Source organism: Euleptes europaea, chromosome 6 (genome assembly GCF_029931775.1).
Source record: "Euleptes europaea isolate rEulEur1 chromosome 6, rEulEur1.hap1, whole genome shotgun sequence".
Classification (NCBI taxonomy): Eukaryota; Metazoa; Chordata; class Lepidosauria; order Squamata; family Sphaerodactylidae; genus Euleptes; species Euleptes europaea.
This window is the reverse complement of record NC_079317.1, coordinates 31,181,375-31,207,519: the sequence shown is the minus strand read 5'-3', so window position 1 is coordinate 31,207,519 and position 26,145 is coordinate 31,181,375. Positions and strand designations below refer to the sequence as shown.

At 42.5% G+C, this 26,145-nt stretch overlaps 1 protein-coding gene across 1 annotated transcript in view; it reads right to left on the bottom strand.

The window, feature by feature from the left end:
- SEL1L (SEL1L adaptor subunit of ERAD E3 ubiquitin ligase) overlaps window positions 1-24,661 on the bottom strand; it is a 36,158-nt gene extending 11,497 nt beyond the window's left edge. The window contains exons 1-13 of the mRNA XM_056851841.1: window positions 24,382-24,661; window positions 14,946-14,983; window positions 14,087-14,309; window positions 11,420-11,587; window positions 9,915-10,020; window positions 9,277-9,439; window positions 8,113-8,166; window positions 7,952-8,011; window positions 6,652-6,733; window positions 5,285-5,439; window positions 2,554-2,610; window positions 1,490-1,558; window positions 14-91 (exon numbers count right to left, since the gene is read on the bottom strand). Of these exons, the coding sequence (XP_056707819.1) occupies window positions 14-91; window positions 1,490-1,558; window positions 2,554-2,610; window positions 5,285-5,439; window positions 6,652-6,733; window positions 7,952-8,011; window positions 8,113-8,166; window positions 9,277-9,439; window positions 9,915-10,020; window positions 11,420-11,587; window positions 14,087-14,309; window positions 14,946-14,983; window positions 24,382-24,661 (1,533 nt within the window). The remainder of the gene's footprint in view (window positions 1-13; window positions 92-1,489; window positions 1,559-2,553; window positions 2,611-5,284; window positions 5,440-6,651; window positions 6,734-7,951; window positions 8,012-8,112; window positions 8,167-9,276; window positions 9,440-9,914; window positions 10,021-11,419; window positions 11,588-14,086; window positions 14,310-14,945; window positions 14,984-24,381) is intronic.
- Between the last annotated feature and the right edge of the window lie 1,484 nt (window positions 24,662-26,145).

The window sequence follows — 26,145 nt, the reverse complement described above, 5'->3', positions numbered from 1 at the left end:
AGCAGAGACATACCATGTCAGCAGCTTTCTTGAAGTACTGAAGCGCTGTCTCGTTGCTCTGGGGTACAACATCACTTCCTTCTGAGTACATCTGGAAATTAAACATGCAAATCGAAGTTGTGATTTATAATTTTTGGCTTTTATGTATTTTATCTATATTGTAAGCCGCCTCAAATTCCATAAGGAAGAAAGGCAGCTCATAGATATTTTAAATCAATCAATCATTGTTCAGGAAAATAGGAGGACTGTGACGCTAGTAAGCAAATATGACATATGAGAAGCAGTCATATATAATTCATCTCCTTTATTCTAGGCCAAATAATACATCTTTCCCCCAACTCTCTCCCTCAAACAAACTTAATTTGGGGAAGGGACTGGGCACTAATGAACTATACCATTGATTTTTACAGATAGTTACAATACAGTGTGTCAAAGGCAATTTGGAAAAAGAGCTACCCACTGTAAATTCAACATACAGAAGAGAGAGAGAGAATCATACAGACTGGAGGGAAATGCCACTATTAATAAGTGAGGAGATCACACTTGAATCTTGTCAATGTTTCCCCTAAAAGAGATGACCTGAAGCTACAAATAAATGAGTTGGAGCATGCTGTTAGTGCTGAGTGGTATAAACACCTTTAGACTTCCTGGGCAACCTGCTGGGCTGGTTGACCTGATAAGGCTAATTCACGTATTTGGAGAAGGAAACAGGTTTTTCAAGAGGTTCCTGGTTCAATCCCTGGCACCCCCAGTTAGAAGACCTGAGAAAGCAGGTGCTGGAAGAAACATCTGCCTGAGACTCTGGAGAGCCACTATCAGATAGCTCAACGCCTCAACTTCACATGTCATAAAAGCAGCACCGTACTTCACAGCGCTTGATTAATTCAGTAGGAGGGATGTATGCCAATTACTATTTCACTGAATCAAAGTCAACTTGTAATAGCGATAAGGGTCAAGATAATGTGCCACAATTGTGGAACATTTATCATCCTACAGAAGGAAAGTACTCATGTACCAAGATCACTGCACAGAGAGAGCACCATCTCTTGCAAAAGGGGGTTCTTAATACACAGGAAGCTGCCTTATACCAAGACAGATCATTGGTCTTATCAAGGTCAGTATCATCTACACTGACCGGCAGTGGCTCTCCAGGGTCTTACAGGTCTTTCACATTATCTACTACAAAATGGATTGAACCTGGAACCTTCTGCAGGTAAAGCAAAGGCTCTGCCACTGAGCTACAGCCTATCCCCAAAACCAAGCATTGTCTTATACTTCAGAGCATGGCAGGGAATGAGGGGGTGAGGGTTATTAACTCAAAATCTAAGATGTGTAGAACGTGAAGGATTCCCACTCCCCTGTACCTCCACAGCAGGAAAAGGGGTCCAAGTTCACGTCCAGATAAATCTGTTTTCGACAGCTGTCAATCAACTGATTACAGCGGTAATCAGAGATAATTCCCTGAACATGCGCAACATGGAAGCCTTACCTTCCCCAAAAATGCCATGGCGTGGGAGTTACCAGCATTAGCTGCTTGATTGAAGTATTCAAAAGCTCTCTGGTTGGAGGGGAGGGGCAAACAGGGAGGAGATGTAAGTCACAAATGCAAATTTCAAACTAACAGCATATTTGCCCATCACCACATTGCTCACTTTTGTAACTAGACAGTACAGAGTAGATATTATTTCGCGAGCTACAAGTGAAGTTTAACCGAAAAAGGATAAAATTCAGGGCCTAATGAATGAATAACAGTAGAAAGCAACATCATTTCTTGCTTTTTTTTACTATTTAAAACATGGCACTGGATTACAGCTTGCCAAGATCTCCCTTCTGGCACACATTGTTTGCTTCCTGACCCATGGGGTGATGTCACATCCTGACGTTTACTAGGCAGACTTTGTTTGCGGGGTGGTTTGCCAGTACCTCTTACTCATCCTCTTACTTCCCATTTATTTCTCTACTGGCCTTGTATAAACTGGGAATCCTGAATAGTTGACAGCTGTCAGTTTCACCGCTTATTCATCCCAGTGAGGAAAACTGTCATGTGTTTCAGTAAACCATGGTTGTTACCGCATTATGTATTCCCAGCGATGTATTAAGAGTTTGAAACGGTTATAAAAAATACTGTTCGCACTTTGTTTGGCCCCTTTAGCTGTGAAGACGTCTTCCAACCATTTTTTAGCTGTGGCATCCAAAAACCCTTTTAAAGCGATGTTTTTTATAACATTTTCAAACTCTAAATACATCGCTGGGAATACATAATGCGGTAACCCACCATGTGAAGCAGAAAGTTCTAAACTCTCTTCATGCTAAGAATACAAAGACAGCCATTTGATATGCATTATATGAAATATGGCTCCATGCATTTTATCTTTCCCAGTTTCAAGGTTACTGCTTTATACAAGCTCCCCAAAGAGAATTCTTGTATGTAACAGTCCCAACACCTATATCTAGCCCAGAGAGGCAGCTGTTATGCCCACAACATTTCCGTCGACTTGCTTTTTATAAGCACTGTCACTTTCCTCCTCCCAAAACAGTTAAATGGCACACTACCTGATGATTTTGTTCTACTCCTCTTCCTCCATGCAGATGCAACTGACCAAGCCCAACCTGCAACATTAAGCTCATGTCACACAGTTTCCTGCCACACAAGTTGACTCAAAAGATGTAAAATGAAGTGTATCTAACACGAGTACTAAACATCAAGAGATTGAGGAAATATCTGGGAAAAACCAAAATTGTTCTGCTTCAGCAGGTGAAACAAAATGAAGCCAGCAACAAACAAAATCATTCTTGTATCAGAAGAAGGCATGGAGTCCTTGTTCTTATGCAAGAAAAAAAATATCCAACTGTCTAGTTTTCAGAAGCAGGGCACCGTGCCTCCTGCCTCTCTTTGCACAACTGGTGAGGGGAGTAGAAAGATGGTGAGGCAAAGTCACGTAATGAGGAAGTGGGTTTCTTTTTAGCACAAGCAGGCTGCAAACACACACACACTCATCCACCCCCAGTGAGAGATCTCTCTTACCCCGTCCAAGCACTGCCCCAGCCACCTTGACCAGTAGGTCTTCCAATGCTCTACATGTGGTTGTGGCGTAGAGACCACTTCCCCACTGCTGAGGTAATAACTGTGGGTCCTCTTTTGCATACGTGTGTGTGTGTAGGGGCTGGTCCTGAACCCGCCTGTGCTAAAAAGGTATCCACAGGCGTGCAAAGCTATTCTGCTTTTTTGCAGCAAAAAGAATTTAAAGTGCCAGCTGTCATTTGGTAAGACTGCAGGATATGCAAATAATAATGAGTGTCATTTTAGGCTGCTGAATGTTATTTTATTCTGTTTTTATATCCCTGGCCTGTTCGGTTACTGATAATCCAAATGTTATTTTGTGAACCACTTCAAGCAGGCCTCTGGAGATGAGACACATAATTTTTTCTAAATTAATAAAAAAAATACAGCCAGAGAGTGCAGAGGCTTTTGGAGATAATACTTTTCAGTTATTGCTGTGCCCAGTAAGTGTGTAACGTGACACTCTTCAGATGGACTAGTCCATGTAATGGATGGTAATCTCCAGGGCAGAAGAGTTCATTTTTGCTGAAGAGAGAAGGTGCATGAGGTCATACTTTTGATAGGCAAATTTGTAGCAGTGATTAAATGAGACGTAATTAGCATCTTCCCTTCTCTGTAAGAATGGTGCCTCAGTCAACGTGGCTTCTCATGCAAATAAACTTACAGGCTTCTCGTCTGTTTCTCTTTATGTCTGCTACTACGCAGCCTGAACTCTTGGAGAGGATTGGATCCAAATGTAACCTTCACCGTGGCAAATTTTTTATCTATGGCTTTTAATGATACTTCCTTTTAACTGTATACCTTAGATTTTGTATTTCTGTATGTTTGGTTATTTCTGTATTATTGGATTTATTGAATTTGTTTTGCTCATGACCTGTTGGTCTGTGAGCATAATGAGCAGAAATAAAGGAAAGGACTGGAAAGGAGCTTCTAACTCAAAATCAGCAACTGCCAGCTAGGACCTAGGCATGCTTACAAAATCTTCCTGAATCACATTTTTCCCTGGGGTCCCAGATTACATAAATATTTATTGGAGCAGAAATAATTATGTCTGAATCTACAGATCTTTCCAGAGCTGTATTTCTGAAATGCATGCACCATAAAGTAGTGAAAACACTTTCTAAAAAAACTTGCCAAAACATGCAGTCATTTTAAGGGATTTTTTTGTTGCACAGACTACAGCAGGGGTGTCAAACATAAGGCCCACGGGCCGGATGCTGCCCCCTGAGAGCTCTTATGTGGCCTGTGAGCCACCCCCCCAACTCTCAATCTGGGCTGTTGAGGCATGGCCTGGCCTCAACAGCACCAAGGTCTTGTTTGTGGGCTTCCTAGAGACACCTGGTTGGCCACTGTGTGAACAGACTACTGGACATGATGGACGTTGGTCTGATCCAGCATGGCTTTTCTAAAATTCTTATGTCATATCCGGCTCTCGTAACTATTGAATTCGATACCCCTGGACTACTGTATTTGAGCACACAAGGGGATTGGATTTGAGTGGGCCTTTGCTTTATGTTGCCTAAGGGTGCAATGGCTTATTTCCCCAGCAGGGTGTGTGTGGAGAGGGTGGTCATTCTCAGTTGGGAAAATAGCACAAGGGGAGACAGCGAAGAAGTCCCTCCTCCCCTTCCAATCGAAGTTCAGTGTTTGCGTATTGAAAAACGCAGGAGGAAAAAAGTTGTATAAAAGAATCACAAAGCTACACGGAAGAGGGTGCTCTGTCCTCACTCAGGCGGGTAAACCTGCTTCCTGGCTACACTGCTTCAGATGGCAAGCTAGCGCTCACAAGACAATGCTTCTCCGTACAAAATGTTCCACTTACACAGGCAATCGAGTACCAGGAAGGAGAGCTGTAAACCTAGCCTTCTCCCCAACATCTTGTTCTCTATGGAGCAGCCACATCAGTGAGAATCAGCCCACAAACCATACCTCAAAGAGCTTGCAATCTTCTACGAGAATCAATAACAGTATCCCTCAGTGGGCCAACACCAACATTTCAAAAGGATAATAAATGTACCCTTAATTCCAAAGCATGCACGCATCTCTAGGATGTTGTGGAAGATTTTCAGTGCAAATGTTCAAATTCTAGAGGTCTCTTCCCTAGGTATGGCGGCGGGGGGGGGGGGGGAGAAGATAATGCTTAAATGTGTCCTTGAGCTTTTAATTTAGGCATGTAACTCCAGGAAGAATTAATTCTCATCTACGGTAGAAATCCAATCTTACTTGTGCCTGTACATCTCCTTTTTCGGCTAAAAACTGGTAATACTGTATCAAATCTTCTTCCAGCATCCCACTTGCCATCCCTGGATTTTCTACTTCATCTGGTAGGCGAATTCTCTGCACCACTGTACCTCCTGTCAGGGAGATGTCGCTTGCCACTAGAATGGACAAAACACGTAAGAACATTTAATGGTTAGTCAAATATAAAACGTGAAGAAAAAAAAGAGAGAAGAATGCTTATGTGTAAGGTTTAGAGGAATAATCCCAAACAAACTCAGGGCTGTTTTAATGCATTCTGCAGCAGCAATGTCACACTTGCCACCAAATGCACTCAAGCAAGGTGCATATGCAAGACGATTTAAGTACGTACCTAACAGTTAACCGGCAGCGGCCCTCAAAGCATACAGAAAGAAGTTAGAAATTAAACAGGAGGAGAAGATACTGTGCATGGATAGCAGGAAGTTAGCTAAACATTCCAGAAAGAGAACCCCTTGTGAGGTCAAACTAGGCAGTACAGGATATTTAATTCTTCAAAATATACTGGGTTGACGCCTCAGATCCATTGAATGTTCCCACTTCTCCCATTCCACTGCAGCCCTTGGGCCAATTAAAAGCTGCTCCTGATGGAATCTCTATGTAGGATGCAGCACCGGGGGGTGGGGGGCAGACACAAATACTGCAAATCTCCCTTGTGTGAAAAGAAATGCCTTCTGCTTGGAAGGGTCCCTAAGGATCCAACCCAACACAATATGATTATAACTATTTGTACATAGAAAAGACAGTTGTGTTTGAGCTACAAGGAATGTCCTTTAATAATTGCTGCACAAGGAGATGTTTTGCAGATCAAATTTAACATCATGCCTGTTAAGACTATTTCCCCATCTCACAGATTACTAAAGCATGCTGGAGATCGAGCAGCAGCAATCCCTATATCCAAGGAAGGCGAGAAAAGGTATGACCGATTTCTGTGGAGATCACACTAAGAATAGAGGCATTAGTGGTCACTGTGCTTGACTAGGCACTGGGAGTCTTAGCTTCAATACCCCGCTCAGCCATGGAAGCTCGCTGGGTGGCTTTGGTTAAGTCATATTCCCTCAGAGCCAGCGTGTAGTGGTTAAGAGCGGTGGTTTCGAGTGGTGGACTCTGATCTGGAAAACCGGGTTTGATTCCCAATTCCTCCACATGAAGCCAGCTGGGTGATCTTGGGCTAGTCACAGCTCTCTTAGAGCTCTCAGCCCCACCTACCTCACAGCTTCACAGGTGTGTTATGAGAACAAAATGGGGTGGCCGGGGGGGGGGGAGGACCAGGATGATACACCAAGGATGCTGCTATGATTTCCTTGGAGGAAAAGCAGAATTAAAATACATACCATGGTTGGCTACTAGACGATAATGTGTGAGAGCAGATTCACAGCTCTGAAGGACTCCTATACCAGCCCAATAGCGGTAGCCCTGGAAACAAAGAATGTGTTATGTGGATTTCTCTCTGACAAGAAGTTGAGGTCCCTCAATTTCTTGGGTTTCATGATTTTCTTGGTTCAGGCTATATGCCTACGATTTTTGTGAAATTGAAACAGTAAAAATGTTTCCTTTTGAAAACTGCTTTGCTGGAGGGAGCAAGATAGGCCCCAGCTGGTTCTTGTTAAGGCCCTCTCCCTCCTTTTGGAATGCAAGGCCGTGCGATGTCACAGTAACTAATTGGTCAGCCACTATCTTAATGTTTGTGATGACATTCAGGTGCAGGGAGTTCTGCAGGCTTCACCACCTGAATGCGTCAATTAGTGAGTCAGCATTCTGACCAAGCAATTAATTAACCACCAATTACTTTCGTGTTCTCATTGGCTCTTGAGCTCACGCTCAAGAACATGGGAACATGGCCATAAAGGCAGATCAGTTCTAAGCCAAATTATGCACGCTTTGGGGTACAGCAGGAGAGCTGTGCTGGCGGCATCAGAACCCATTCGATTTTGCGCCTTGAGGGGGAAACTCTGGTCAAACTGACCTTTTGGAGAAACCTTTGGACAACCTTTTGAAACTCTTGTATGCTGAAAGAACTCTTGAAACTGGAAACTATTTGAACATTGCTTTGAGAAGCTTTGCCAATCTTTTGAACCTTGAAAACTAAAAAGTATAAGTTAGCTATGCTAAAGTGTTATTATTTTCTTGCTTAAAGCTTCATGAAACCTTTCTTTCCTGTAACCAGCATAAATCTTATAAAATAAATCATTAGCCTTTAAATTGGCTGTGTCTTTTGCCTTTGGGATTCCAAGCCTACATCTAAGTGCCTTGTGTGTGTGTGAGTGTGAAACCACCTACCAAAACCTAAAACATTTTTGGGAGTGTAATTTTCCCTTAGCAAGGCCTCTACCTTGCAGGGTAAGCATTGCATTTAATTTTGAAGTAAGTTGGGAGGGGATTGCCCTTATCCTCTCCCTGGAGCTCAACCTTTAGTAAAGGGCTGGTGGCAACAATACCCATTGGGCCAGGGAGGAGTCCTGGGCCCAGTGCTCTAGTTTTTGAAAGCAACTTTTATTTCATAAAGGAGGTGACCCTGCCTGGCTGAGGCTGGGTAGGCTATCTCCTCTCCCTTGACACTCTCCATTCCTAGAACAATAAGCACACACATCTATGAACAAATATGATTTAGGGGACAAGGAGAAAAACACTTACTAAGATCATGTGAGCTATCAAATTTCCTCCAAGAGCTCCAAAAGTGTAATAAACCAGTGCCTGTTGGGGAAAGATGCAAATGTTAATGAAGATTAATTTGCCATAATGTTAACTAAAAGTCTGAGCAAGAAAAAAAAAAAAAGGCAACTGAAGTGCCATACCTTTGCTTGGTTGGAATCAACACCAAGGCCAGAGGCATACAGGAAACCAAGAGCCTGGAAAGGTACATTCAAGATTGGTTAAACTGAACTCATCACCCATTTTACAAAACACAGCTCTAAATTTGTCTCATTGGCATATCAGGATGATCAAAACACTCTTCTACAGTTAAGTAGCAGGGCCTATTATTGCACATCAAGCAAACTATAGATAGTTACATTCAAAATCTGACAGCAACATGTTATGAAAACATGACGCTAAGGTTGGTAAAGTTTCATAGTAAGAACCAATCTAAAAATAGGCTGTGCGGTAGCAGGGGAAGCCCCCAGAAATACGTTCCTTGCTGTGCATAAAGAAGAAAGAGCTACACAACGGATTTTTATTATTCCGCTTACAGTGCAATCCTATGCAGAGTTACTCCAGTCTAAGCCCACTGAAATGAATGGGCTTAGAGTGGAATAACTCTCCTTAGGACTGCACTGTTAATGATGACGTCTCGTGCTTCTGCTACCATTTTGATAGATTCAATGGGAATAAGACTCAGAAGTTTATGTATATCATTTTGTCAAGTATTTCCACACCATCTTTTCCTTTTGGCAGAAGTATATGTTGGGTATTGTAAATTGATTATTTGGTGTTGTATTATGTATTATTGTTATGGTTAAGCTCAAGACCTTTGGTCAAAGGAGCTAGTAAATAAATGGAATGGATTCTTTTGGCAGAAAAAAGCTGGGTGAAGGACCCTGTTCTATTTCCTGTGAAAAACCTGAGGCATGACAGGAACAAGGGGGTTAAGTAAGAAGATGTGGCGCCACCAGAAGTCCCTTGGCCTTGTTGGACTGACCCCTGACAACTGACCACACGCAGAGGTTGATAACCCAAATTATTTACATTCAGGGCACATTATTTCAGGTAATTGTGAACTGCAAAGAAGCCATGACTGGAAATGCCTTGGAAAACCAGCCAGGATATCCATCTAACCCAGATATCAGAACGGGAAAAGCAGCGTGGTCATTCTTTTCAGCAGTTCCGTTGATGAACAGCTGCCCCTGAACAGACAGCCTTCTTCGATCAAAGAACACAATGCAAGTTAGGAGAAAGAAAATTGAATTCAACACAGCTTTCGTGTATCTTTCACCGATCAGAGCTCTTTAAGAAGTTTGTACCGTTTGCCCTTTAGGAGACCCTTCTTCAGTCAGTTTTTCAAACAGCTCCTTAGCCCCCTGGACATTTTGCTTCAGGTAGTCCCCGAACAGCATGGCGTAAGACACTTTTTCCATTGCCTTGGTATGGTTCATATCAGCTGCTCTCAGGAGGTACTGATAAGCCCTTAAAAAGAACACACCCACACTCAGTTACAATTTTGAGGAAATGTTTTAGAAATATTCTTGCACAATTTTAATATCACTTTAATTATCTTTAGTGGTGTGTTATTTTAATTCTCAATGTTCTTTTTAGAAATAGTCTTGAATTGCTTTAATTTTATCTTGTGGTGTTTTGTCCAGCACCTAGGTCTACGTGGCTACACCTACCAGATTAACTGTTTTGTCAAATTTACACTGCAAATGGTCTACCTTGCAGGGGTGACTTTCTGACTTTAATCCTAGGAAAGCTGGGGGTTTGCCCCTTGGCTTCTGGCTGTTTGGGTAGCGAAAAGGGGCTGGTGGCAGCTACTAACATGGGTGAGTCATATAACAATAAGTTTTTTTACAAGTCCCAATTATCACTGTAGCCTCTTTACCTTTCAGTTGCAACAGGCTGATGAGCTTTACATAGTAATGCCGAAAGAAAAAAGTCAACTTACTCTTTCTTCTGGGCCTTCTTACTGCTCGCATTAAGGATTTTCAACCCAGTTTGGTAAACTTCCTCTGCCTCTTGCATTTGTCTTCTCTTATTTGACTGTTCCTCAGCTTATAAGAAGGGGGGGAGACACAGAAATCAATACTTCAGACATTAAAATATTGCTCAAACACAGCCCCCCCCAGGCTATTTGGTCATCATAGATCACCACAAAAACAACGGTTCACAAGGGGTTCCTGTGCTTTAATTAGCCCACATCCCTTTGCAGGTCTTGCCTTGCAAGAATTCAAGGAGGAAAGGGCTCAGAGATAAACCCAGTTACAAACTGGAAACAAATAAAAGCTTGATGTTTGGTGGTAGTGTTAAAGAAGGAACACACCTGCCTGCACTATGCCAAGCCAAATCCCTTTTCCCACTGAAATAAATGCCACTGATTGTCAGCCACAGTAGAGTTGAGTGCTGAAGAGCAGAACTACCAGTTTCATTCCACTTAGTGCAATGAAACATCATATTCGCTTTTGCATATGACACTGCGAGCCTGAAATTAATTTAGGATGGCTTGCTCAAGCAATCACAACAAATTTAAAGTGACTTTGAGCTTTAGGGCAAATAGGAGAAGCGATTCACATTTTAGGGGGGAACTGGGGGGGGGCTGCCATTGGGAGACAACAATTGGCAGATGAGAAGATTCTAAACCTTTGCCCTGCCAAGGATTTGTTTAGTTACTTTCCCTGCTCCTGTTGGTAGGAAAGTAGTTGGGGAGAGTTACTTTCTTTTATTACACGGGGAAGACATTTAATATAGTCCTACTTTGACTCCCCCTCCCATCTGGAGAGTTAACGTAGTGCATTAATCTTTCGGCAGCTGCAGGGAGGTGTGCCTGTATCAGAACCTTAGAATCTCAGCTCATCATTGTTGTCCTGGGTCAGGTCAAAGGTATAACCAACACTGCCAGCCAGGTGCCTCTGGGAAGCCCATAAGCAGGGCATAGAGTCCACCACTCTCCCTGCTATTCATAACCCAGCATCTGGTACTCAGACATACACTGCTGCTGGTTCCAGGTAGCTATCACAGGCAACAGCTGTTCTCATGAAATGTCAAATCCTGCTTTAAAGTTATCTGAACTAATCTTGTTAGTCTTCTCCCTTCTAAGTGTTCTAATCAGTTAAATACATGCTTCATTATGTTACTACTGTTTTCCCACTTCCATTTCAATGTCCATTTCAAAGTTAACTATGTGCTATGAAGAACTCTTTTGACTGTACTAAACACACTACCAATCCATTTCACCGGGCAACCCCAAGTTCTTCCATGATTTTTCTTTTGCTCCCATTCTATTCTTTCCATCCTACTCATAATTTTAACCTCATGCCACCCAAGAACGGAACCTCTCGATAGCTTCCACAAGCCAATGAGCATATTTGGATTAGAAAACCCCATACTTGTAGTAAAATTTCCCTTGTGTGGTTCAGCAGCTCATTAGAAGTAAGCATAGGTGAGGCCACTTACTTTCACAGAAGCCCCACTTCTGGTCGCTCTTGTAGTCATAGGTCGTGGCACACCAGAGCCTGCCATCTTCCCTCCCGTCGGCAGTACATTCCACATATTCCTTCTCCAGAAAAAGGAAGGGGAAGTGGCACAGCTCACCATCTGCAGTCCCCCCTATGGCTCTTAAAACTGAAAACACAAACAAACTCCCAAGAGTTAGCATTGAGAAGGATCTTGGCTGTTGCTGTTTCTTTGCCATTTTGTCTGTAGAATCTTTAAGCCTTTTCCTTCCGATACAAACATTTCCTCTACCCAACAAAGGCATGGATCCAGACTAATGTTTCTGTGGGTGGAAAAACTTGCGTCTGTGGAACGTGATACTCTGTCTCTCCCCCCCAGAACACCCAGAATGCCCCCTGACATCCTGGGGGGTCTGTATGTATAAACAATGAAAGTCAGTATAGGATTCCAAACATATGTAACATCTTATTCAAACAAAGTAAACTTTCACAATTGAAAACACTTTGAGGACTTTTTGGCTACAACTGTCGATACAGAATTTCCAACAATCACACTCCAAAGTGTGCAATTAACAGTAATACCAACAACAAATTGTTTGCAAGCTGTTTGTGAGTTAAACAGCGTGAATAAGATGTTATATATGTTTGGCATCCTATACTGACTTTCATTGTTCTTACACTTAGTATACAGGTGTTTTTTGATTCGCTGGTCTGTATGTATAGACATTCAAGCTTAGAAACCCCAGAGATCATAACAGGCTCCCCATCATATAAGCAAGCTGGGACTTTGCTAGTTAATCAAAATCCTGGTATCCCACTGATGTAGCTGGGCAATTTTGTTTGCAGCACTGTTTGCTTTATCTAGCTGTTGTTGCACAGTGATTGAATCACATTGTGAATTTCTGATCTCACACACACAAAATAAAAGTATATTTGTTTCCCCAACAACTGAGCTGAAAAGCCATGAGACAATTGCAGAAACTCAACCAGGGCAGAGTACATATTGAGAGCTAACTCTCTTGGCAGCCAGGATCTGATACAATTTTAGGGAAGAGGGCTGTTACAGTGCCCCTCCCCACTCACCATTTTGAGCCACTTGAGTATGGCAATTCTCTGTGAAAAATGTTAAGCCTACGTTACTTAATCTATCAACAGGGCACTCCAGGGTTTGGCAGACTTGTTCAGTTTTCAGACTCAAGGCTATTCTGGACTTTACACAAAACCCAGAGTTACGGTTGACGTGGCATTAAGAGAAGTGAAAAAAAGGCTGCACCCGCTGCGTCAATGGTATATGAAACAAGTCTTCTGTCCTCCGGCTATTATAATTAGATAAGAACAGGTTTCATCATGTTGCTACCTTTTTCCCCCGAGTGCCAAAGTCAACTCTAGTACATTCTGTCACCACAGTACTGGAAGGTTGAGTCCAGCTGCTTCTTGAGGTACTACAGCTTTACTCATACTTTTATGTTCATAGGGGCACCTGCTCTCTCTCTCTCATTTGCTATCAAACTGCAGTCATCTTATGGCACTTTATGTTTTCAAGGCAAGAGACAAACAGAGGTGGTTTGTTTGCCTGCCTCTGCTTAGCGACCCTGGTATTGGTGGTCTCCCATCCAAATACTGACCAGGGCTGACCCTGCTTAGGTTCCAAGATCTGATGAGATCAGGCTAGCCTGGGCCATCCAGGTCAGGACACCTTTTCACAGAAGATGAAAACTGGGGACCAGTTGTCTTTTAAAAAAAAAAAACCTGGAAGAAATGAACTCTGGCCAAACTCAATACTAGTGTGGTGCAGTAGCCAGTACCATAGCCCTGAATGGACAACATATCTAGGGACAAACCAAGATTGAGGAGGAGAGGGAATGACTGCACTGGCCCTTGTATAAGATCTATGTGCATTTGACAAGAAGTGGGCAAGGCACCCACACTCCATCCCTTTTCCCGTGAGCAGAAACATTCTAAAAGCAGCATTCCTGGTCACAATGGTGCAGACTATGTGCCTACGGTCTGTACGTAAACGGGAGCCATACCTTTGTTCTGGAGAATGTGCATAGCTAGGGGTGTTGCAAGTAGGGCCTGTTCCCCTTCCACACGCACTGGTTTATCACTAGATATTTCATCTTTACAGGGCTTGCGCTAACAATGATGGTCACTCCCTTCAAAATGCATTGCAATCGCACTCACAGTTTGGGCATACTTGTATTTCAGTTTGTATACTTAATCTCTCTATGGCCGTTTACTAGTTTTACTGCAAGGCAAGTCAGTAGAGTAGTGCTTGCCCCCACCCCCACCCTTTTAATACTTCTTTCGCCCGTCTGTTCATTGCAACTGAGGCCCTTAAAAGCTTTTACAGGCTCACACGCCACTGTTTCCCCCACAAGCCCCATATAAAAGCCAGAACCTTACTATTAACTGAATGGTCACAATTAAGACTGCACATAATGCTGATGAAGGTTACGAAGCATGACTTTCAATGTGAGCAATACAAGTAGGGAATTAAATGCAAACACTTTTAACACTTGGTCAAGAGATCCATAGCATTGTCTGTTCTGGCCACAGACACCAAGAGTGATTTCCCCAGTTCCTACCAATATCATCCCAGGTGTATGTTTCTCTAACATTCTAGAACTCTGCAAATACAGATCAAAGATTATATGCAAAAGACTACCTGGTATTTGCACTTCAACCTCTTCCAAGTCCTTATTTAAGGAGCTTGTCAATTCTAGAGAGCTCAACTCCTCTAAAGTTTGTTCTTGTTCTTCTTGGCTCCTAAGTCTCTCTCCATCTTCAGCGTGACCTTCTGGTTCCTCAGGGTCAATGAAGATTTGGCCTGCTACCACATGGGCTCCAGCTCGATGGTCTTTCACCTGTTCTTCTGATGGCAAGGTTGCCTACAGAATAAGAAGCAGGAGAATAACATTAAGCTTATTTATTCATTTAGAATATTTACATCCCCATTTCCCAATGACACCCAGGGTGACCCCCCCCAACACCACCACTTCTGACATGTGTACGATTTTGGCTGCAAAATGTAAAGAAAGAAATTAGAGCTTTCATATTTAGGAGAGAGAAATATTTGTGGGTGGATGCTTCAACGGGTCTAAGTTCTGATTAGAGATTTTTTTTACAAATTGTGCATTATTTTTCCCTTGAAAATCTGATTATTCCTTTCTCAGCTGCCTAACATACCTCCAACAGTAGAAACCACACCTGCTGCTTCAGTTTTATATTCAAAACTGTTCTCTCCTCCCTACATGTATCTCACCACATTAATTTACTCCTGCCCCCAAACAAACACTTGCTAATTTTTCCAGTTTGAGCTGTTAAAAATCTATTTCTCTCGCATGCCAAGTGAACATGGAATGTATACTCAACACATGAAATAATCCCTCCCACAAAATCCAAGCTGGGACCAAATGGTTTGAATGCATAATGTACTGCCATTGCCAACAGAATCTAAATATTAACATTTGTTTAACAGCAAGAAGGGGATATGACACATGTCCATAAAGGGATTCACTGCTCACCTTAGATTCGAAGGATTCATCCTGAGTTCCTTCTTCATCTGCAAAATAAACACAGGGATTTTAAAACTCCTTAAGGTTCTGCATCAAAAGGATACATATATCAGTTGGAAGAATAAGAGTTGGTTTTTATACCCCAATTTTCTCTACCATTTTTTAAAGGAGTCTCAAACGGCTTACAGTCACCTTCCCTTCCCCACAATAGGCACCTTGTGAGATAGGTGGGGCTGAGAGAGTTCTGAGAGAACTGTAACTGGCCCAAGGTCACCCAGCAGGCTTCATATGGAGGAGTGGGGAATCAAACCCAGTTCTCCAGATTAGAGTCTGCTGCTCTTACCCACTAGACCACGCTGGCTCTTGGGTATTATAATAGAACTGGAAACTGCTGGGAAACAGAACATCTTTATCCCAGGTTTAAATAAAGCTGAGGCTGTGGTTAACCATTTCATTCCGAAAGAAACCAAATGGACTCTGCTCTTGCCAAGAATACTTATCGCGTTCCACAACATATGTTTTGCAGATACCAACCCTTTGTTTCTTGCAGTGTGGGAGTTCAAACATATACTGCTCGTGCTCTGACTCATTATACTTGTCCTTTTTGACCAATAAACAATATCCAGAAGTTATATGTTAAGTGTGACTTTCTCATGCACCAAATACATAAATGAGGATGCAAAATGTCAGCCTGTGTTACTCCATATCTAAGTAGGAAGCATGAACCTCCAAAACTGGTCTCCCCATCTCCCTCAAGTTTAAAAAATGCAAATATATTACTGGTTGCCCTGACCTGGATGGCCCAGGCTAGCCTGATCTCAGAAGCTAAGTAGGGTTGGCCCTGGTTAGTACCTGGATGAGAGACCACCAAGGAAGTCCAGGGTTGCGACACAGAGGCAGACAATGGCAAACAACCTCTGTTTGACTCTTGCCTTGATGGCACTTTCCACCACCACATTACTGGTGAGAGGTAAAATAGTCAAAATCAGGATAGCATGAGTATTAAGTACTCTGCTAGTCCTAGACTATTCTATGCATTGCAGCAATTTTGAATGAAGAGAGAAAGAAAATTATCTGGACAGAAGACAAAGATAAAGGCGTATGGACAGAAGGGAAAATGAAGTCTCAGGCTTTGAACAAGGGTAGCCAGGAAAAAAACTTGTTAAAGACTAGAATGAATTTTGCAGGGGAGCAATGAGGAAAAGGCAATAAACTTCTATAAATGCTAAGCATGTCATTTTCACTCTTTGTAGAAGATATGTGTACAGTTATAATATGTGTACAGGACACATATTATAACTACAGTGCCATTTGTTACTATTAGAGATTGGAAGGTCTGGAAATAAACCAGAAGAATTCAGGGAAAAGAGCCCCCCTGCCCCAGGAATTTCCCCTAATTTTTCCAGTTGAAAAATCTGACTTTGCGGGGAACTTTGCGGGAAAAAAACTGCTATGAAATATTTTCTTTTTTTGTAATGAGTTAAATCCTTTTTAAAAACTGTTGATCAGAATGCGTAATGTGAAGATTTTTATGTAATAATCTCCAGCATCAGATAATGATAATTCTTGGGTACACTGTATACATGATGTAATTCTGTGTACATAATGTATTTTTCAAAGATTTTCAAATGTTAACTTTCCACAATCTTCTATAACACATATGACAGTACAGACTGGTACTTGTTCAGTATTTTCAATGTTATGTTAACTTGATATATCCAACTATACTAACTCTACTGTGACTGTTTATCCAAATAATAGATTGTGTTGTTTACTACAAATGTTGTTTCCTATGTTCAGCTCTTATTTTTTCTTACCTCACAGATAGCTGCATTGCAAAGAATCTATACTTAATCTATATTGAACACTACTATTTGGTAATTTTAGTCACCAAATAGACTTTTAATGGCATTTAGAAGGCACTTATATGTTTAAATTCTACGCATGTGCCAAATTACAATTTTATATGCCAAGTTATAAACAATGAATTTTATGTTGTTAAAGCACTTAAGTAAGTTTGATAAGAAAGACCTGCATTTTTCAGATTTTTCCCAGATCTCCACCTCCCTCTTCTTCATGGCTTTAAAATGTTCAAAAATTCTCTCTATTATTACCTGCAAAGTGGTCTATGGTGCAAATCCTAAACAGCTATAATTTTATGAAAGCTGTCACTAGATTTTTAAAGGACTGATAAGGTGGTGAAGGGGGGTTGCAAACAAGTTCAGCTTTTGGTTCTTGTAGGTTATCCGGGCTGTGTAACCGTGGTCTTGGAATTTTCTTTCCTGACGTTTCGCCAGCAACTGTGGCAGGCATCTTCAGAGTAGTAACACTGAAGGACAGTGTCTCTCAGTGTCAAGGGTGTAGGAAGAGTAATATATAGTCAGAAAGGGGTTGGGTTTGAGCTGAGTATTGTCCTGCAAAAGTATTGTCCTGTAAGTATCAAGATAATGTGCTAATGAGGGTATGGTATGTTAATATGGAACCATTGTATCCTGAAGTGATCTGTTAATGTGTGTAATCCAAAGCTAATCTGTATGTCTATTGTTGAATGTTGTCTTTGTCTGGAGGTTTTTCAGGGCAGGAAGCCTCCAGACAAAGACAACATTCAACAATAGACATACAGATTAGTTTTGGATTACACACATTAACAGATCACTTCAGGATACAATGGTTCCATATTAACATACCATACCCTCATTAGCACATTATCTTGATACTTACAGGACAATACTTTTGCAGGACAATACTCAGCTCAAACCCAACCCCTTTCTGACTATATATTACTCTTCCTACACCCTTGACACTGAGAGACACTGTCCTTCAGTGTTACTACTCTGAAGATGCCTGCCACAGTTGCTGGCGAAACGTGAGGAAAGAAAATTCCAAGACCACGGTTACACAGCCCGGATAACCTACAAGAACCAATGAACTCTGACCGTGAAAGCCTTCGACAATAAGTTCAGCTTTCTTTTAGAAGATCTCTCTTGTACAGTTATGATGCTGAAGTGACCACCATATCAACTGGGATTCTATACTTAATATTTCAGAACTTGCCTTAAAAAAAGAGACCAGGAACAAGTCACATAAAACATTAAAATAAAAAATTGCTGAACAACAAGGTAGTCTTGAGTCTGGATAAACACTAAGAGGTGTGCAGGATTATCTTGTTTTAAACTGAACCAGAAACTGAAAAACATATTTGCATCCCTATCATGTGAAGCCAGAGGTGTGTTTCATTCTCATTGCATCATGTTAACATCTCTCTAAAGGAATAAGCTCTATATTAGGTTGTAGTCAAAACACAGCTGATTTGTCAGCAAATAAATGTTATTTTCAAAATGAAATGTCCAATGGGAGGAGGGGGGAGAAACAGGCTTTGCTTGCTTAGTTTCTTCTAACGTTCATAAAGTTTCCCATTTAAGTTTGGAAGGCTGAACTGTAGGGGAGTCACTGGAGAAGGGATAATTTACAGCTTTATTATTTTTGGCATCAAACTTCTAGATAATAGGAATGTCAGGTGCAAGTGAAAATGTAAACTTCTTTTAATGAATAAATACCAAAAGGGCTGTAAATATCAGATTTGTGCTACTCAATTTCAGCAACTCTTGCTTTTCACAGAAACTTCTACCTTAAGGACAAATGCAAAATCAGACTTTCAGTGCAAATGCTAAGAGGAGTTATACCCTTCTAAGTCTGATTTTCCTTGGAAAGAAGCAACTCTGCTCAGGAATATAAAATATAAACTTATATAAAGCGGTCTTTATATAAGTTGCATGTATTCAACTTATGAAAAAACACAAAGATGGTGCCATAAATCTGTTTCTCTTTTCATGAAAATGTAATTTTCCCTACAAGGGTACATCAATAAACAGTTCTAAACATGCTTTCTGGATACCAAACATCCTGCTAAAATTAGCTGCTATATGTAGGGTTGCCAACTTGCCTGGAGAAAAATGTCCTGTCTGTATTAGTGTCTTCACTGGAGATCATTTACCTTCATGCCATGAAAAGCTTCAACTGCCTATTTCCACGCATTGAGTCTCTCTTAAAGGGATAGGGCATTTTTTCTCCAATCCTGTTGACAACCCTATCTATATGCTAACTGAATCCTTAACATATATTAGACTGACATATTAGGGGACTTGGAAAACCAAAACAAGACAACTCAACATTTGCCCATGATCTGGTTTAACAGTCTGATTGTTTGTAAAGAGACAGAAGCAGGGTGACAAACCCTGGAACTTACTGACAGTGAATCTTTGCTGATCCCCTCATTTTGTTCCACAGAATAGTTTCCCCAAAAAAATACTTCTGGGAAAAAGTGCAGGTGGTTAGCCTGCTCAAGTTTTAAAGTAATCTATCTGTCAACGAGATAGGTACCAACAGCCTTCTTGCATCAGGTGCCACTCACGGTATTGGAGCTCCACTATCAAAGAAAGAACTGAGACTGATAACATATAAACTAAATTGTCCAGCACACCACCAGCTCTGGCAGTACATTGGCCATATTTTCCATGAAAAGTATACCCCACTGTCCCTCCTCCACCTACAACACAGATGGTAGGCTCTCAGGAGATATTTTCTTATGCAAATTTAAACTAATGACAGGAGGTCAGGAACATGATTAAACCAACCTTTAAGCAGCCTGTCATCTGGATCAGTTAGATCAGGGTTCCCCAACATGGGGCCCATGGATCCTATGGCGCCCACCAGTACTTTTCCTGGTGCCCAATGAGCTTTTCAGGAAGTGGGTGGGGTCGTTGTAAGGAAGGGCTTGTTATTGGCTTCCCTAATTCAAATGAAAGGGTGTTCCACTGGAGGACGAGGACAACTGGTAAGCAACTGGGCTTTCCTTAGTCCATATGTGGTTCTAGTCCCTCTTCAGTATTTTCTTCATCTCAGGATGTGAGAGGAGGGAGGTATTCCATTTGGCTTCGCCTCCATATGCAGCCACTTTTGGTTTGGATCTGCCTCCTATGGCAGCCATTTTGAGGTGGTGCTCACCCCCCCTCTCAAAATTCCAAAGGTGCCTGCATCCTCAAAAAGGTTGGGGCTCCTAGAGTTAGATGATCCACCAAGTATAGCAGGCACTGCATTCCTAGTTAAACCTGTGCAAGAAGGTCAGTAACCTGTTCTCCAGCCTGCCCAGTTGCCATTCTAACCTTTGCTGTGGTGTGTGGTCTCTGCACTGAATTGAGCTAAAGTTCTATTTGCCAAAATGTCAATGAATTAAATGGGAGAATTAAGAGTTTTTTTCATGGGTTCCTCCTCGATATTAGTGCAACTGAGAAATTATTAAAACAAAGAAAATAAAAACGCCATGCTAGCCTCCCTAAAACCCTCCCTTATTCTGAGGAACAAAAATGGTATCAAAATCACTATATCCATCTCAATGAACATATATCAAAGAATATGTTCTGGTCGAAAGATAACATTAGCAACCTCAATATTATTCTAAGGAATTCAGCTAGATTGTTTATACTCTCCTAGATTTAATGGGCTTTTTTTTTTTTATTACCAGTGCCTTGCTATTACCAACTGGGCTGCCAGCAGCAGATATAAAACCACTTCTTTTCTAAGTGAAACATTATGCCCTGAGTTACTAACCAGGAAGCCCCCAGTTCAGATCTCACCTCTGCTGTGAACTCAACCAGTGGCCTTAAAAAGAGATGGTTTTTATACCCTGCTTTTCTCTACCATAAGGAGAGCAGTTTACAATTGCCATCCCTTCCCCTCCCCAAAACAGACACCTTGTGAGGTAGGTGAGGCTGAGTTAGTGATGAGAGAACTGTGACTAGCCCAAGGTCACCCCAGCAGGCTTCATGTATAACAGTGGGGAAACAAACCTGATTCACCAGATTACATTCCCCTGCTCAAGTGGAGGAGTGGGGAATCAAACGTGGTTCTTCAGATTAGAGTCTACTGCTCTTAACCACTATGCCATGCGGGCTCTCTTAAGCAAGCAGCTCTGTTTCAGTTCCGCATAAGCAATATGGGGCAAGTGTGTGAGTGAATTCACCCAGCTTATAGGGCTGCCATATAGATAACAAGGTACTATTTGTGAAACACCATCCGTACAGAGCTTTCAAATGTTCACAATTATGAAAACATAATTTGGGCTCCTTAAAAATGCTGGATTGCAGCTAGCTTCTAGTTGTACTAGGCGTTCAAGGTCAGCAGTGCACAAATATGCTGCAAAGGTGCAGGCTGATCTTTAGTGGACCAGGTGGACACCACGTGGCAAAAGTTATCATCTATTAAGTGGTGATGCAGGGAAAATGTTTGCTCTCTGGAACTTTGAACAAACAAATCAAACTGAAATGAGCAACAATGCATGACAGTGGCCGATCTCAAACAGCAAGCCCACTGCTCCTAGATGGCCCACACACTTCACCGATCCTCAGCTCCTTATGTTGACAGATGCTTGCCCTTGGCAAAAGGCTGGACAGGTTTATCTGCTTCAGGGAAATTTCTGAACCTGAAACAGGAACAATTTACTTAGCAATGGCTTAAAATGATAATGCTCCCTATCTGTAAAATAGGATACAGATACGAATTTGCCTTATTTTGTGATGGCTACACAGTTACAGTTCTATTCATTCTAATCTTGTAGCTGTAATCTGGACCCTTAGTACAGCCACTGCCCACACTTCCCTCAGTACAAACTCATTTTCTTTTTGATGTTAGATGCCAAGTTTAGATCTATGATTTATCTACATTTACTTCCGATACCAGACAATGTGGAAATTTCCCTCAGATTGCAAACTGCAGCAGGCGATGGGGTCCAGTGAGTTCCTTAAAAATATTGTACTGCTGTGTGAAAATAAAGGGGGCTTTTAACTTTAGGCCTGACTGCCCCTCTTAACACTTTGGCATGCTCTTAGGGAATGGGCAAATGTCCAGTCGCCAGCACAAAGAATAATGAGCACAGGGGACATATCTAGTGAGTGCTGCCCAAGCCTAAAGGCACAACAGAATGTTCCTGCTGTCCTAGGTAAGTACTTGTTACCTCTACACCAGAAAGTGCTTCCCAAACTGCATTTTACTTAACATCCATTCAGTAACCCTCTTTCAAATAACCAAGTATCCAAAGATAGCAATGCCACAGGTACATAATGGCTATAACCCAAATTGAATTGTCTTTAACTCTTTCCTATGTTTAAAATTCAGTAACAAAGTTATAGAACTGGCAAGTTCCAGAAGCAGACACTTTGGTATAATAAAATTACCTCTCCTCCTATGTGTTGCAATAAACACTGTTTTTATACTGGTTTACAGACAAGATCCATCTTCCAACACAGGTAAAGAAAATGACCAGCATGTTTTCCCTCATCAAATAGCTTACATTGGGGGAAAAGTTCTGAAACAAGGGGTTTAATTATTTGAGTTAGCCATAGATTTGCAATCAGGTTCTTTCTTGCTCATTTGTGGCAATAACTGCCAAACAGAGACAATGTGGTCATGGCAAAGGGTGATTACGTAATAAGTGTACGTGAATTTTTTTTTGGTGTTTTTGTTGATTAGAATGAATTAGAATGAATAGAACTGTAACTGTGTAGCCATCACAAAGTAAGGCAAATTCGTATCTGTATCCTATTTTACAGATAGGGAGCATTTGTTGTTGTAGTAGTTTTTGTTGTTGTTGTAGTAGTTTACTTGCTCAGTCTTTTAATCAAGGACAGGCTATAAATACAAGAGGCTGTACAAACACTTGTCAGCGATGCTCTAGGCTGACCCTGCATTAAGCAGGGGGTTGGACTAGATGGCCTGTATGGCCCCTTCCTACTCTATGATTCAAATTAATCAGTAAACTGCAGGATGCCCAATGTCACTTTCCCATACTTACCTTTCCTCTAACTGTACAGCTCCTTAAACATACATGTTGAGTTCAACAAATCATGTTGAGTTCAAAAAATCAGGAATCCACTGCCCCAGGCTTCTCAATTGGCAACTTGTCATCCTTAACTTCTTTACTATTTCTTGCTGTATCAGCCCTTCCCCATTCAACAATGCCCAACTACTTCTTATTCCAACCCTATTATTCCAACTACTTCTTATTCCACCCCATTTCACACAGGCTACCATCTTAGCATTCACAGATACGCTCAGCCTATTAGTATTTAGCCCCAAGGGCCAGTGCAACCAGAGACCAACTGAGAAACCACCAGGGTGCCAAACTCCAGGTACAAAAACATCTTGAGGGAAAAGGGTTGTTCCTTGCACTTTTGGAGAGAAGGTACACGGAGAGACCTCAGTGGCTGATAATGACCAGAGTAGGATCTGGACGATTCTGATCTCAGCCAGTGCATAACTATAAATGCAAACGGGAGAGAAGAGAAAAACAGAGTACAGATGTGCTAAGTGTTCAACTGAAAATTAACAAAAAAACATCCCTGTCTATCCTTTCACACTGAGTGCATTACTATGATGTAAATCTGAATTATACTGTATCAGGTTACTTGTTTATCAACATCATGTACTCTGACAGGCAGTCACCAGGCAGAGGTTTTTCACATCATATGCCATCAGATTTTTTTAAAGTGGAGTTGCTGGCAATTGAACCCAAGACCTTCTACATGTAGCTCAACACAGAAGACACTGGAAGTAGGGATATGATTAAAAAAATGTTACCTCGATTCACATAGAATGGGACAATTATTACTGGAGTGTTTTTTTAAAAAAAAACCTACAACATTTAACAACATACTTTTTCTGGGTGGGCATAACCAATTCTGACCCCGTCTTATAGTCTTCCCTATATCGACTATATTATCTTAACCACATTGAATATATACTATATGATATAATACCCTTCCCTCACATTATTATACACCTTATTCTAGCGCAATGAACTGACTGGATGGCCCAGGCCTAGCCTGATCTCGTCAGATCTCAGAAGCTAAGCTGGGTCAGCCCTGGTTAGTATTTGGATGGGAGACCACCAAGGAAGTCCAGGGTTGCTGTGCAGAGGAAGGCACTGGCAAACCACCTCTGTTAGTCTCTTGCCAAGAAAACCCCCCCAAAAGGGGTCGCCATAAGTCAGCTGCGACTTGAGGGCACTTCACACACACACACAACGAACTTACTGGGGTCTTTCTGATGCACCCGGCCTACATTCAGTGTAGTGTCTAAAAAGCTAGGTGTCCCACGTTCAAATCCCCCTAAAAGTTGGGCCAACCACTCTCCCTCAAGGAGTAACCTACCTCACAGGGCTGCTGTGGGGAACAAGGCAGAGGGCAAAACTAAGTACGGTGCAACAGGCTCCTTGGGAGGAGGCACAGACGGGTGACACTCTCCTTGGGCCCCACCAGAGCTCTGTGGGGCAGCCGCAGGCTCCCACGCCATGCAACCCCCCCACCACACCCCTTCCAAGCCTCCACTTCCTCTCAGGGTCTCTCCCCCTCAGCGCGAGGCCCGCCCGCCCGCCCCAGGCGCTCCTACTGACCGGCAGCGACGGCCAGGCCCGCGCCGACGAGCAACAACGCCACGGCCCACAGCCAGGTCGGCGGCCCAGCCCGCCTGCGCGGCTCCATCTCGCTCGCGATCCCTGCCCTGAGAGGCGACGCCGCGGCAGCCCTCCGCCCGGCGCCCTCGGCCACGCCCACCGACCCCGCCGCAGCCAATCGCGCGGCAGCGCCTCGCCAGCCACCGTTCCGGCGGAGCCTCCAATCGTCGGCGGACGCTGTCGACGCCGAGAGCTCATTGGCTCCGAGGTTCCTCGACATGGCCTCTTCGAATTGGGCGAGAACGGTCGGTTCCCGGAGCTTGGGCGCGTGGCTCACGCTTTTCTCCCAGCCAATCAAGGAAGCCACGGCCTTCAGTTTGCAAGATCTGAACAAGGCTGTCAAAGATAGGAATGCCTACATGGAAATGATAATGGAGGGATTTAAAAAAAAAAAAAACTTGGGCAAAGGCCGCCACATATTGGGATAAATGGGCAAAAATGGACTTTACTACTACAATTAGTGAGTTATAGAATTTAGTTTTAATGTTTTTATATTTTACTGTTAATAGATATTTTTAAAACTGTTTAGACGCTTCCAAGGAAGTCGGGTGATGGGTCACTTTTGTAAGGTGGGTGGAGGGTTGAAGGGCATCTTGATTTTTAAATTTTATAATCAAGAATGTATTAATCAGTATATTTAGTTACTTTTCTATTTTTAAATTTTTTATTATTACTATTGTATTCTATCTATCTGTCTGTCTATCTATCTGTCTGTCTATCTATCTGTCTGTCTGTCTGTCTGTCTATAAAAGATAGGACATTTTGGAGGACTTTCATTCATAGGGTCGCCATGCGTCGGAAGCGACTTGACGGCACTTAACACACACAATCAGGAGGGCGAGGAGGCCACGCTTGCGGTCTCCCGTGCAAAGAGGTTTTTATGTATTTTTTTTTGGGGGGGGGGGAAGGTTTATTTTTCCGGTCCCTGATTGCAGCTCGTAGAAGGGAGAGCCTGCGGTAGGAAAGGAGAACAAAAAGTGTTCCCCTTGGCTCGCTTCTTCGTGAACGTTTCTTTTTCGTCGAGAGGGGTAATAATTTCAAAGGGCTTTAAAGAGGAAGAACCTCTAGCCCCTGCCGGTTTTGTGAGTGTGCTTCCACTGGTGGCCCCCGCACATGGAGGATTCTGGGCACGGCCATAGAACCGGAGGTATACTCAATCCATTGAAACCGTAGCCTTTTGCGGCGTCGCAGAGGCTACGGGCGAAGCGTGCGCAACGTACTGGGCAGGAAGGACTACAATAACCAAAAGGCATTGCGAAAAGTTTTCCCCGAGGGTTCTAATGCGGGACTCTGTCCCGGGTGTCTGCGCTGGAGAAGCTCTCCATTTGTCTGTTACTTCCATACAATCGCCTCCTAAGACGTACATGGGATCCTAGAGTTGGAAGGGACCGCCAGGGTCATCTAGTCCAACCCCCTGCACAATGCAGGGCATTCCAAACTATCTCCCCCCCCCACATCCCCAGTGACCCCTACTCCATGCCCAGAAGATGGCCAAGGTGCCCTCCCTCTTACATCTCTTACCTCTTAAGGAGGGCAGGATTTAGGTTTGATGAGGCCCTAAGCTATTGAAGGCAGTGGGGCCCTTGATATGTCCAGCTGTCCTTTGTCAACAACAAATTGCTGCTGTTTTTTGTGTTGAATATATGCTATATGGTAATTTATGGACCTAATAGGTATCTAAAGCCATTTGCACATAACAAAATA